The 12,545-nt window shown below is 32.7% G+C and overlaps 1 protein-coding gene across 3 annotated transcripts in view; it reads left to right on the top strand.

The window, feature by feature from the left end:
* LOC106462741 (protein LZIC-like) overlaps nucleotides 1-12,545 on the top strand; it is a 30,323-nt gene that overhangs the window by 1,108 nt on the left and 16,670 nt on the right. For all 3 annotated transcript variants that reach the window (XM_013922688.2, XM_013922690.2, XM_022390077.1), the window contains exons 2-3: nucleotides 7,017-7,119; nucleotides 8,510-8,645. In XM_013922688.2, coding sequence (XP_013778142.1) covers nucleotides 7,019-7,119; nucleotides 8,510-8,645 — 237 coding nt within the window. In that variant the 5' untranslated portion in view covers nucleotides 7,017-7,018. The remainder of the gene's footprint in view (nucleotides 1-7,016; nucleotides 7,120-8,509; nucleotides 8,646-12,545) is intronic.

Below are 12,545 nucleotides of genomic sequence, written 5' to 3'. Positions count from 1 at the left end.
AATAATGTTACTAATATCATCAGTGATAGTAAAATGTAGTAAATATTACATTAAATAAGAGAAGTAAAATTCTCGCTCATTTTTGATAAGTATGAAGTACAAAACACCCTTGCTTATGTAGTTACAAAATTATGTATATAATTGTTACTCTTTGAATTTTTCTTGATAATGTTCTATAATATATGTATTAAATAATAAAATTAAGTTTTATGATTTCACACAGCAATTAGTTTTATGTGTAACAAATACCATGTGTTATTTGAAATCCTGTTTTAAAGAATGCAACATGATGATCTGTTTTAATTTCTTTTTCTAGGCAGTTGCATTTTTATGGTAAAGTAATTGCACTTTCTGACATGAGTATAATGTATTTTTTTATGGTTACTCCAAATTATGCAAGAAGTTCACATTTTATGGAAGTTCTATATAATAACTTCTGAAGAATAATTCTACAAAATTGTGGAAGAAAACATAAATTGACTATTAAAAGATCAACCATAATTCTCTTATACTTTATCACACAAACACCAAAAGTCAACAACTTCCATCCACCATGCATTGTTCATTTGACATAGATTGTTGAGAGGAACAATGTACTTGAAAGTATCAATTTGTGTCACAAAGCACTGTATGAAGAGCATCACATTGAGCAATTTTATTTAGACAAGAAATCATGTTTAATCAGTTGTCAACAGTATTGATCCCAAAGTTCTAGCTCTCTGATATTAAAACATAATATCATTTATTTACAAGGACCTGATGGTGAATCTAGGCTGTCTCACTAAAATATCCATCAAGCCTTCTCAGAAACTCCCATAAATTTACTGCTTCCACCACACCTGCAGGCAGCTAATTTGTAATGCCAGCTACCCTCTTATAAAAATAAAGCTATCTTAGCTGTAGATGACTCCTAACCTGCCAAAATTTATATTTTGTGTCCCTTAGTTCTTCTTGTTCTCACCATTAATTATGAAAAAAAAAAAGATAATGCATAAACACTGTTAATTTTTTTTCAATCTTAAACACCTGAATCAGATGGAAGATGGCATGGAAATTTAACTTATAACAAGTGTTTAATTATATGTCAACATTGAATGATGTATCTTTTTGAACAGTAATGAATGTGACAGCCATAGTGCATGGGCAAGAACATAAAAGATAGCTTGGGATATGGAAATTTTAAACAAAGACTATGAAAGTGAACAATTAAATGTTGTAGAAGACGAAGATTTAAGTGTAATTTTGATGAAACCCTAAAGTCTTTATTAAGTATTTAGCGCTGCTGAAAACTAAATGTTTTGGTTCTATTGCTAGTAATTTATAATTTAAGAACAATAATATTATATGTAACCAGAGAAGAATCATGAAGTTGATAAGTTTGGGATAAAACCAGATGATCTTGTTTTGAGTATGTCAAAATAATAGGATTACTTAGCAAAGACAAATATCTGGTTATAATGTCACTTTGAAAGAGGCAGGTGAAAACCTAACACCCCAGCACATTCCAAATGTGTTTGTAACCTTGTATACATGCAAGCCAAATGCTAGTGCAAAATGTCACCTGATTTAACTAATCTAAGCTAGTAGGAAAGTATTTTGTAAAATTTTGCACTTTTCTTCTCAAGACATTCAAAAAATTAAAACTGAGTTGATTTAGTTATTAAAAAGTATTAGGGTTTTGGACAGTCTCTTGTGGATTGTATGGTTGAGTGGAAGAATGAAAAAGGAATTAAATATAATCTTGAATAGTAGGAATAACAGGTTTAAGGTTTTGGAATTATATACAAAGATTGAGTATGTTATATTAAAACAATTTTGAAATGTCACCATGTTGTTAATGTCTGTCACTACATCCAGTCTTGCTCTATAAGATGACAGTGTATCTTGACAATAGCTCTACAGCATAGTTTACCTTGTGGAAGGCTCCATCATAAGGCTGTCATTTCAAAAGGGAAACCTCCTCCCTGCTGGCTTTCCATAATCCATATAGTGTACAACAACGATGGCTTCACAGTGCCCATTTCAACAGTCTTATAGCAGAGAAATCTATAGGCATTGTACCTGGTAACTTGACTAAAATGTATTTGTATGGAATAGCATGAATTTACTACTCATTCAAGCTGCTTGAGATATGTGATGGTTGAATGGATATTTTGTAGTTTGTGTGACACTTCTGGCTTGCTTGTGTCATTTTTCCAGTGTTAGTGGTTTTTAACCTGTTACAAGATGCTGCACTTTGTTTCCCATGACTGGCATACGACTTGATGCAGGTCTCTATATAGGTGGTATTGGTGCTTCAAGCTGTTCAATATTCCTTTGTTTTCCAGTGTCATTAAGAATAAGGAATATCCCCATCGTGCATATTCTAAACCACAGATCTGAACACATCTTTATGACCTGAGAGTGTGATAAATTTTCAGTGGTAATACACTACCTGTGAAAAGTCAAACAGTGTCAAAATGTAGTTCTGATACAGGCTGTTCCACTGCATATTTAATGTAGTTTTCAAATATTCAGATCTCTGGCAATCTTAAATTTATGTATGAAGACACATCTAACTAATTACACTAGAGAAAACAAACCAAAGGTTTTAATCATCTTTTCATGGCCTAAATTTTTTTAAGCAGATATATCTAATAATCCATAGCTGCACTTTTGTCAAATACTTCCTGTAGTTAGGTTACAAAAGTTTTACATAATATTGTAAATTATGTCTCAAAAGTCTATTGAAACATTTAAAATATATATAAATATATATTATTATTTTTTAATGACAACTAAACAGTAAACTGAAAACTTCATGTTTTATTGACAATCACATCTAAATTATTGTTTTTCTCTCCAAATAAAATGTTTTCAACTTTATATAGACAATTCATCCTTCTAATGCTATGTAAAGCTATTTCAAATACCATGGTACTCAACTAAATGTTTATACAAGTTTATTACCTACGTTCCTGTAAAGGCCATTTCCTGATATCAAACTTACAAGCCTACATGCTAGATGGAAACAAGATTGAACAAGATTATCACATTAATTCTGAGCTTGTTAAGTAAAAACTGGGAAGTTTAAAGTATGGCAAAGATCCTTGGCTAGACAATATTTCCCCAAGGGTTTTGAAGAAGGTTTAGGGTTGGATATATGAGCCACTTTCTGTTATGCCTTGAATAGTGGGCAGGTGCCAGATGGATGGAAGTTGACTAATGTTACTCCTCTTTTCTCCGAATATGATAAAAATGGCCAAGTAATTATAGGCCTATTAGTCTTACATCAGTGGTAGGAAATTTTTTTATGTCTGATAAGAGATGCTTTTTAAAGGCATTTAACAAAGTTTAAAATTTTGGTTGGATAGTCAGCATGGTTTCACCAGAGGAAATTATTGCCTTACTAATCTTTTGACGTTCCTTGAAGTTTGGATTAATGTCACAAGTGGAATTGGTCAGGGCTTACTGTTAGGACCTTTGCTTTTTATTATTTACATTAATGATATAGATGAAGAAATGGTCAATAAATTATTTAAATTTGCAGATGATATGAAGGTTTTGTCTCTTGCTGGCTGTAAGGATCATACTGCAGTTTAAAAAAAGATTTAGATTATTTGGTGAGTTAGATGAATAAATGATAGATGGCTTTCAATTATAATGAATGCTAGGTAATATATGTGAGCTATCGTAATTTGAATTATCAGTATAATTTTTATGGGAATAAACTTAACTGTAGTTATGAATAGAGGCAGAGAAAAATGTTAGATGTCAACTACACTACATCTGTCATATTAAGTACCAACAAGGCCTTTCACCCAAACTCAGGCCACATAAGATCAGCTATGTACAATAGACATAATAGTGGTCTTGGCACTGTTTATATCGCCATTTTTCGTGAACGTGACTACTTTATAAAGTAAATGAATTGTAATAATTACTAATTGTATTAAAGTCATTTACAAATCAGATTATTAGGGTAAGGGTTAATGACATTATTTACTTAATACTATTTATTTATCTTTATTATTTTATTTCAAGTTAAAATTATTATGATTTAGAAGAACTGGCAAACTAGTAAGGTAATCTTCTTGTGGAAAAATAGGATCTTGGTGTTCTGGTTGATAAGTCTCTTAAGTCATCCAAGCAGTATGCTGTTGCTAGTGGTTGGGTAAATAGGATTTCAGGTTGCATCTAGGGATATAATAAATATATGTCTAGAGAGGTTATAAGTTCATTTATAGGTCACTGATTAGGTCTCATTTGGAGTATTATGTTCAGTCATTGGTTTCTAACCTTATGAAAGATATACTGAATTATAGGAAAGTGTTCAGAGGAGGGCTTACTAGGATGATATCTTGGATGGAAAGTCTGTCATACAAGGATAGGTTAAGGTCTCTGAAATTGTTTTTCTCTTGAAAAAGAAGAGTTAAAGGGGATCTGATTGAGGTGTTCAAGATTGTTAAGGGACTCAATGATGTGATGGATCATCATTTTTCTTTCTTACTTAATGGTAGGACTAAGGGACACAAATATACATTTTGATAGGTTAGGAGTCATTTTTAAGTTTTAAGTTTTATTTTTCTAACAGGATGGTTGGCCATTTGAATGGATTGCATTCAGATGTGGTTGATGCATTAAATTTGTGGTAGTTCAAAGGAAAGCATGATAAGTATTTAAATGATAAGGGCTGGTTTTAAGGTTGTTATAAAACTTAGTGTAGTGGATGGGACATCCTAGATGGACCAAGAAGTCTCATGTTGATCTTAAATTTTGTGTTATGTTAAAGATATTGTTGCGTCAGCGAGGTCACATGACTAGTGTCATGCCACGTTTCTAGAACTATCCTGTACCTTGGCGAATGCTCTAGCATTTACTAGATATAGGGTAGTCTGGTATATAAAAGAGGGTGATAATGTGACGGGATAACAGTGTGTGTGTAGGTAGTGAGTAATTGATCTGCAGTGAGAAAGTATCGTTGAAGTTAACGTTTGTTTTAGCGTGATTGTTGAAATCAAGTGTATCGTGAAGTTATATTCAGGAAGAGTAAACCAGTTTTATTAAGTAAGGACTTGTGTCACTAAAGTTTCGTCGGAACGAAGTTACGGAAAGTTAATTAACAAACGGAGACGCAACAATATTAACATTTAAGCATCTATGTTCAGGTATTAATTTAGACTTTTATAGGGTACCTTTACAAAATTCAGGGTTAACTGTTATGTGTTTTTATTTCAGAAGAAATATTCTCAATTAAATTAACCTGAATATTCAATTTAGTTTGGGGAAGTTTAAAGTAGTTTCTCAAAAAGTGGCACACATTCATTCAAGTAGTTTTTATTAGGCCTAAGAAGAACTTTTTTTTTTTCAAAGTAAGTTGCGGTTACAAAAATTATATTTATCTGAATTGGTAAATCATTAAATTGCAAACTCAAAATTTGGTAGTACACCTGATAACAGTGGAACTAGAGAAGCAATGGTCTCACTTATTTGTAAAATGAGGAACATTTGATGATTGTTCAGTAGTTTTCCCCCTATATGCCAAAAAAAAGCAGTCTTCTCTAAACTAGAATGAGAGAAAAATATTCTGTCAAGAAAATGTTTGTATGAATATTTAAGCTCTTGATGTATCATAGTATCTCAGAAGAAATATTCTGGAAAATGATATGTCTTGATTCTTACTAACTCTTTAGAGTAAATTTCCAAAGCTGCATTGTTAATCAATCATTACCTTCCAGGTGTACAATTCTCAAGATTCAAGCGCCTTCTAATGAAGCCAGTAACTTAATCTTTGTGAAGATAACTTTGTAGACCTAGGTTTTATACAGATGATTAAAACTTAGTTTTGAAATTTTACATTTTTGTACATTTTATGTTTCCCTTGCATAATTATTTTTAAAAAAAATTTAGTTATTAGCAGTAGGAAGTATGGATTTGTAATGTAATTATTCCTCAAATAGTATGTTCCCAATAGAAGTCTTGTCTTACTACTCTCTTATCTTTTTTTTTTTTTTGAACATGTTACCCGAACAGTATAAAAGATGTGGACTTCATTTATTTATGGTTAGGTTGGACATATATTTGGTAAATGACCTCTAATTATAGTAAGTACAAGGTAATACACTTAGGTTATCATAGTTTGGATCATTTATTTGATGTAAATTGGAACCCACTTAATATAATAACTGAAGAAAAGGGTCTTGGTTTAGTGGTTGATAAGTCACACAAGTCATCAAAGCAATGCTCTGTTGATATTAGTAAAGTTAATAGAAAGTTTTGGTCTCCTTATTTAAGAAGGGATATAAACTTATTGGAAAGGATTTAGAGGAGAGCTACGAGAATGATTTGAGGGATAAAAAGGTTATTCTACTGGAACAGTTTAAGATTTCAGCTTAATTTTACTTCTAAAAAGAAAGGTAAGGTGTGATCTTATTAAAGTTTACAACATTATCTGGAAAATTGAATCGGTAAAGGCCAATACTTTTTTTGCACTTTATTCTTAAGATAATAGGATGAGAAAGCATAAGTTTAAGATCTGGAAAAAATCAGGCTATGCTTAAGTTAAGACGGTTTTATTTTTATAACAGGTTGTTTGGCTTATAGAATGAATTTCCATTGACAATAGCAGAGGCCAGCATTTTACAAAGATGAAAGAGAGGAATCAATGAAAAATAAAGAATGGATTTAAGTTTTATTTTTCTGAAAAGTGGGTGTGCAAGGACAGCCATGAAGGACCAAATTATGCTTTGTCCATATGTTATATTTATCTTAGGTTGAATATGTAAAATATACTAATTTGTAATAAACTCCTTGTAGTCTTTACCAAAATAGATGCTAATTTTGTGTTACTAACAAAGTTGTCACTAACTGTTGGACTTAGAGTCAACATAAAGAGTACAAACATAATGATGAAACCAGTAAAACAAAATTTTAGCTTTATTTGCAGGATGTTTACTGCTATCGAGTTTAAATGCTTGTTCTTGAATGTTTTTATGTCTGTATTTAAGGGTATGATTTTGTAAATCTATCCAATGCAGAAATGACATCACGAGGTAGAAGTGAAACAGATAAGCTAAAACACAATCTTGAGGAACAGTTAGATCGACTGATGGCCCAGCTAGCAGACCTAGAAGAATGCAAGTAAGAAAAATACCAAAGTCATAGAATCTTTAGTTTCCCTGGCTGTCATTAGTGATTATTGCAAACTTTGCATGATTTGAAATATATTATTTAATTAGTGATAATACATATAGCTCATGATGATGCTTCTGCTACTAATTTATAAGAACTTTGGGTTGATTTATAAATTTCTTTTAAGCCATTTTGTTTTCAGTTTCATGATACCAATTATTCTTTGAAAATGTGATAAAAGAAGTTAAGGATTTCATATATTAATTGAATACATGAAAAACAGGATATTAAAGTGTTTTTCCTTTGTTCCTGTAATCAATATAATTAGTAAGTAGTATCTGTTCTTTCACTGCTACAGTGCACCATGTTATAAATGTATATCTAAACTTGCACAAACTATATCTTTAATAGTTACAAAATATACTTTTAAAGAGAATATCTGAATATATAACAGTAATAAAAGCTGTAAAGTTGCACACTTTTCATAAGGTAAAGATTGCACATAGTAGTTTAACATTACCATAGTGAAAATTGTGAGTGTTTTTTCTTTTGTTATTGTGAAAATGTAACTCCTATGCAAAATTGTTATAGTTTTTTAACAGATGTAACTCTCATCATAAAATTGGTTTGTTTTTGCACTAACTTCAATTTGTTTGAAAAAAAAGCAAAATATATAAGAATTAGTCTTCTGTGTGATAATTTCCTTAAACTGACTATTTAAGACCACATGCTGAATAGCACTGTGATAGTACAATATGTTTTTCATATAAAGTTAGCTATTTACAGAAATGTTTGTATGGATATTACAATTTATTAACATTTATAAGTATTGTATAAGGCTACACTTTAGGTCCTTCATATATATGGGTAATTATGTAATGTGGTAAACTTAACTGATTATACTTGAAGCAACATAATACATTTTTTCTGTATCTAGAAAGATTTCCCATTGTGTTTTAACCTAGAAAAATATGTGAAAATAATTGTTTAAAAGGAAAAAATTATAATGAATTTTTGTAATGATTTTAATAATGTTTCAATGTATTAACTTGTGTTACAATAAACATTAAAAGTACATAGATTTAATGCTATTGAAACACCCTCTAAGGCCTTATTTTATTTATTTACTGACAATCAAAACATTTCTCAGAAAATTGAAGGATATATAATAATTCTGATTATTCTTTTCCGACAATCATAGTAGATTTGGAAAGTTTGCTTAAAGCATTTTTTTATTACAAAATACCTATTTCATGCTGTTTTGACTTTGACATTTCAAAAGCAGTCAAGCTAAGAACAGTATTCTTGTGTTATGTGTATGTACTGATAAACTTGCTGATGATGATTTATTTGTACTCTACACTTTGTATAAAAACTTTAAACTATTCTACTTGCTTAGGGAAGAGTTGGACCCTGAAGAATATGAAGAAACCAAAAATGAAACTTTGGACCAGCTGAAAGAGTTTGACAAATCATTGAAAAAAATAGTTTCTGGCAATATGACCTTAATTGATGAATTAAATGGAATGCAACTGGTAAGACATTAAATGATGAAATCAGTACTGTTTCATGTTAGGCTTCGGGAAGTGAGAGTTTTGTTAGATAATATAATGTGAACCTTATGTTAAAAAATAAAGCAGGACTGAACCAAGTGATCTGTTTTATATAATGAGTTTTCTCTCATGTATAGCAGTTCACAGCTTCTGTCTTATCTACAGCTGCTGGAAGTTTTTTTTCTGTGGAAATTGTTACTGCCACTTTTTCACCATTAATTGATTTTACCTTGCTTCTCAGTTCCTCTATTTACCATGCATTTTCCATTCTTGAGCCTGACCACGAGGTTGTGTTTTTGTCCAGTTCTTTCCACTACTTCATATTTTATGGCCTCATTATTTGTTGTTGAAGAACACATCATTCTTCTCTCTCTGCTTATTGTGTCAGGTTTATACTATACTTTCACTTTTTCCAATGTCACTTGTTTTTTCAGGATCTTTATTCCATGCTTTCATGCTGTATTTTTATTCTTTCCACCTTTACCTGATCTTTTTCTCAACATCATTCCCATTCTTCCCTGCCTCCTCATTTCCACAACTCCTTTAACATGAATTATGGTTCCTCCCCTTTCACCTTCTTGGATCCTCAGTCCTTTGAATTCATTTTGCTTACTTGGAGGTTGACCCACTGTCTCCAATATTCCTTACTAAGGTTCACTTCTCCCAACATCAAAATCACATTCTCTTTGCTCTGTCCTTTTGCTATCTATTTTCTTCTTATCTGCAAGGTCCTCCACTGGGATCCAGACAGTTTTCCAATTCTTTTTCCTTCTTAGGCCAGGGTATCATCATTGGCTCTCTCTTTCCTCACATGGTTTCTGTGTATTTGAGATGTATCAGATGTGACACTACTTTCTCTCTTTCATCTTCCTTAGTCCTTCATACATGGCTTTCATCTTGCTTCACTCATTTGTCATGAGGTCTTTCTCTCACCTTGGAGTCTAGGGTGGAAGTTGCTTGACATCAATTTTCTCTTACTTCTTTACTCTCCTATCTCGCCCATTCTTATGCATCCTCTCATGTTCCTTGGCCCATGTATCATTATTCTCTCGCACATTTCCTCTTCCAGCCCATCTCCCTTGTCTTGCTATTCCCTGTAGTTTAGGGCTAGCTTTCGTCTGTACTGCCAGTGGCTACCTCTCTTTGTACCATTTAAGCTCAGGTCCTACATGGATACTTCTTTTCTTCTTGCCCCCGAGTGGCACAGTGGTATGTCTGCTGACTTACACCACTAGAAACTGGGTTTTGATACCTGTGGTGGGCAGAGCACAGATAGCCTATTGTGTAGCTTTGTGTGTAATTACAAGCAAACTCTTTTTTACTTTCCTAACCTGTGGATTCACTTCATGGCCTACCGTTGGGTCACTCAGGCTCTTAACAATTGTCTCTGTTCACTTCTTTTATTTCCCATTGTTTTCCTCTGCCTTCCAATCCTCAGTATCTCCACTTCCTCAAGGACACAATGCCAGAGCTCTTGGTTTTGAATGCTATAGAGAGAGTCACTGCTTCTTTCCATGTTACTATTACCATCTCTTCATTGTCCACATTAATACCAAGGATTGAAATCCCTTCATCATAATTCTTCTCTGAACCACTTCTGATGACATCCCAATCTCAAATGAAAGGGTTTCTTCCTCTTCATAGGTTGTTTTCCCCCAGCCTTTGGGGATATCATGTCTTGGATGCCTTTCTTAACATTCCATCCCATTACCACAATATTTCTTGTGGTTTGTTTACTACAGTACAGGCTTTACCATTTGACATGGCTTTTGCTCCTTATGTCTTCATCCAGCCATTCTTTTCTGAATGTTTGTCTAATTTTGGCTTCTAATAGATAGACCTTTTCTACAGCCACATCCCTTCTTCTCTGAGAGGTTGTTCATCTGGGGTAACTGGTCTTATTTTTTTGGTTGTTCCTTATTCTGACACTATATTTGATCTACCTTGTAGTCCTTTTCTCATCTCATCCTTCTTCATTTCATCTGTAAGTCATGGAGTCTGGTCACCTCAGCTATTTTAATCTGTTATCCCACATCCAGCTGCTTGGACTGTAAGCACCTTCAGCCTGTATTGGTCTTTTCTGTATGTGTTGCATGCTATCTGCCTTCTCTCTTATCTTGGTGATGTTCCCCTACAATCATTGTCAAGTCTTGTTGGTAACACCTTATTGGCCAGTTCTGTCTTAGTTTCCTCTTCTCAACTAACTGGCATCTTGGGCACCTATTCTTCTACCATCATTGAGGTTCCTCTTGCTTTAAACTTCTATGTTACTCTTTCAGTTGAGAGTATCATCTCTTCACATTTTCACATATGGGATTGTCCACACCCTGTTTAAACCTTTAGCCATCTCACCTTTCCTTGAAAGCTTCTTTCCTTCTCCTTCTGGCTTGAGTCACCATTCTAATGTTCATGCCTTATATGCCTCCCCAACTTTGTTCCACAAATCTTACTCTCTTTTGTTCTGTGACTACTGTTTCCTTTCCTACATGAGTGCCTTGAGAAGGAGATGGGTCATTTTCTGCCCACAACCATTGTTCCAATTCAGATCATCTTCCATGACAGGAGGTGTGCAGAAAGGAAATACATTTTCAGGTAAAGAAAATGTTAACCTTTGTTGTTTTCAACCATGCCCTTTTATCTGTGTTTTAACATTCTTCCACATACTTACTTGGTTAGGTCGTATGTTGGTTGATTTTGATTTAACTATTGTGAATATCAGACAATTTGTTATCAGCTGTTTTTTAGACTTCAATACTAATATCATTGCTCATATTAATGTATGAAAACTGGGTATCATGTGAAAACTTTCATCTTGCTTGATTTTTTTTTGGCTGTTAATTACACGTTTTAACTGTTTTCTAGGTGTGGGGTTATACATCTATATGTTCCAGATAATGTTTATAGGCATTCACATTAAACACTTTTCATTTTGATTATGTAATCAGTGTTATGACTTGTTAATACTGCACCTGCAGATAATGTTAAAATCAATTTTGAACCTGAATGATATTTGCTAATAACATAAGTCATAAAATTTAAGGATAACAAGGGACCTATTTGTCCATCTAGATCATCCCAACCAGTAAGAAAAAAGAAATTAAAACTCAAAGCAAACCCTATCATTAAAATTTTTACCAAGCTTTCATTTAAACTTCCTTAAATTTACTGAATCTACCAGACAACCAGTTTAAAAAACCAACCATCCTGTTAGAAAAATAAAATTGTCTGAGTTGAAGGTGACTCCTACTTTGCCAAAATTTATTTTTGTGTCCCTTAGTCTTACCATTTTCACCATTCAGTATGAAAAGAAATGATGCATCAACACTCATTTTCCTTAAAATTGCTAAAAACCTCAATTGTATCTCCTCTAACTCTTCTCTTTTCAAGGGAAAACAATTCCAGAGATCTTAACCTGTCCTTGTATAACAACCTTTCCATCCTAGATATCATCCTTGTAGCCTCTGATCTCTTTCTAATAATGGATGTTCTACCTAGGATAAGGAGCCCAAGACTGAACACAACACTCCAAATGTGGCCTAACCAATGACATTATAACCTCTTTACACTTGTATTCAGTATTTCTGTAGATAAAACCTAAAATCTTATTTGCCCTTCCATTAACAACAGCATATTGCTTGATGGTTTTAGACTTAATACCAGAACACCAAGATCCTTTTCTTTCACAACAATGTTAAATATATACTCATCAAAATTATAATTCATATTATAATAATCCACATTTATTACCTTATGTTTATTATAGTTGAATGCCATCTGCCATTTATTTTCCCAACTCACCAAATAATATAAATCCTTTTGTAAAGCAGTAGGATTCTCCTTACAGATAGAAACAACCAAACCTCAATATCATAAGTAAATTTA

This window comes from Limulus polyphemus, unplaced genomic scaffold (genome assembly GCF_000517525.1).
Source record: "Limulus polyphemus unplaced genomic scaffold, Limulus_polyphemus-2.1.2 Scaffold1236, whole genome shotgun sequence".
Taxonomy (NCBI): domain Eukaryota; kingdom Metazoa; phylum Arthropoda; class Merostomata; order Xiphosura; family Limulidae; genus Limulus; species Limulus polyphemus.
This window is presented reverse-complemented; position numbering and strand designations above follow the sequence as displayed.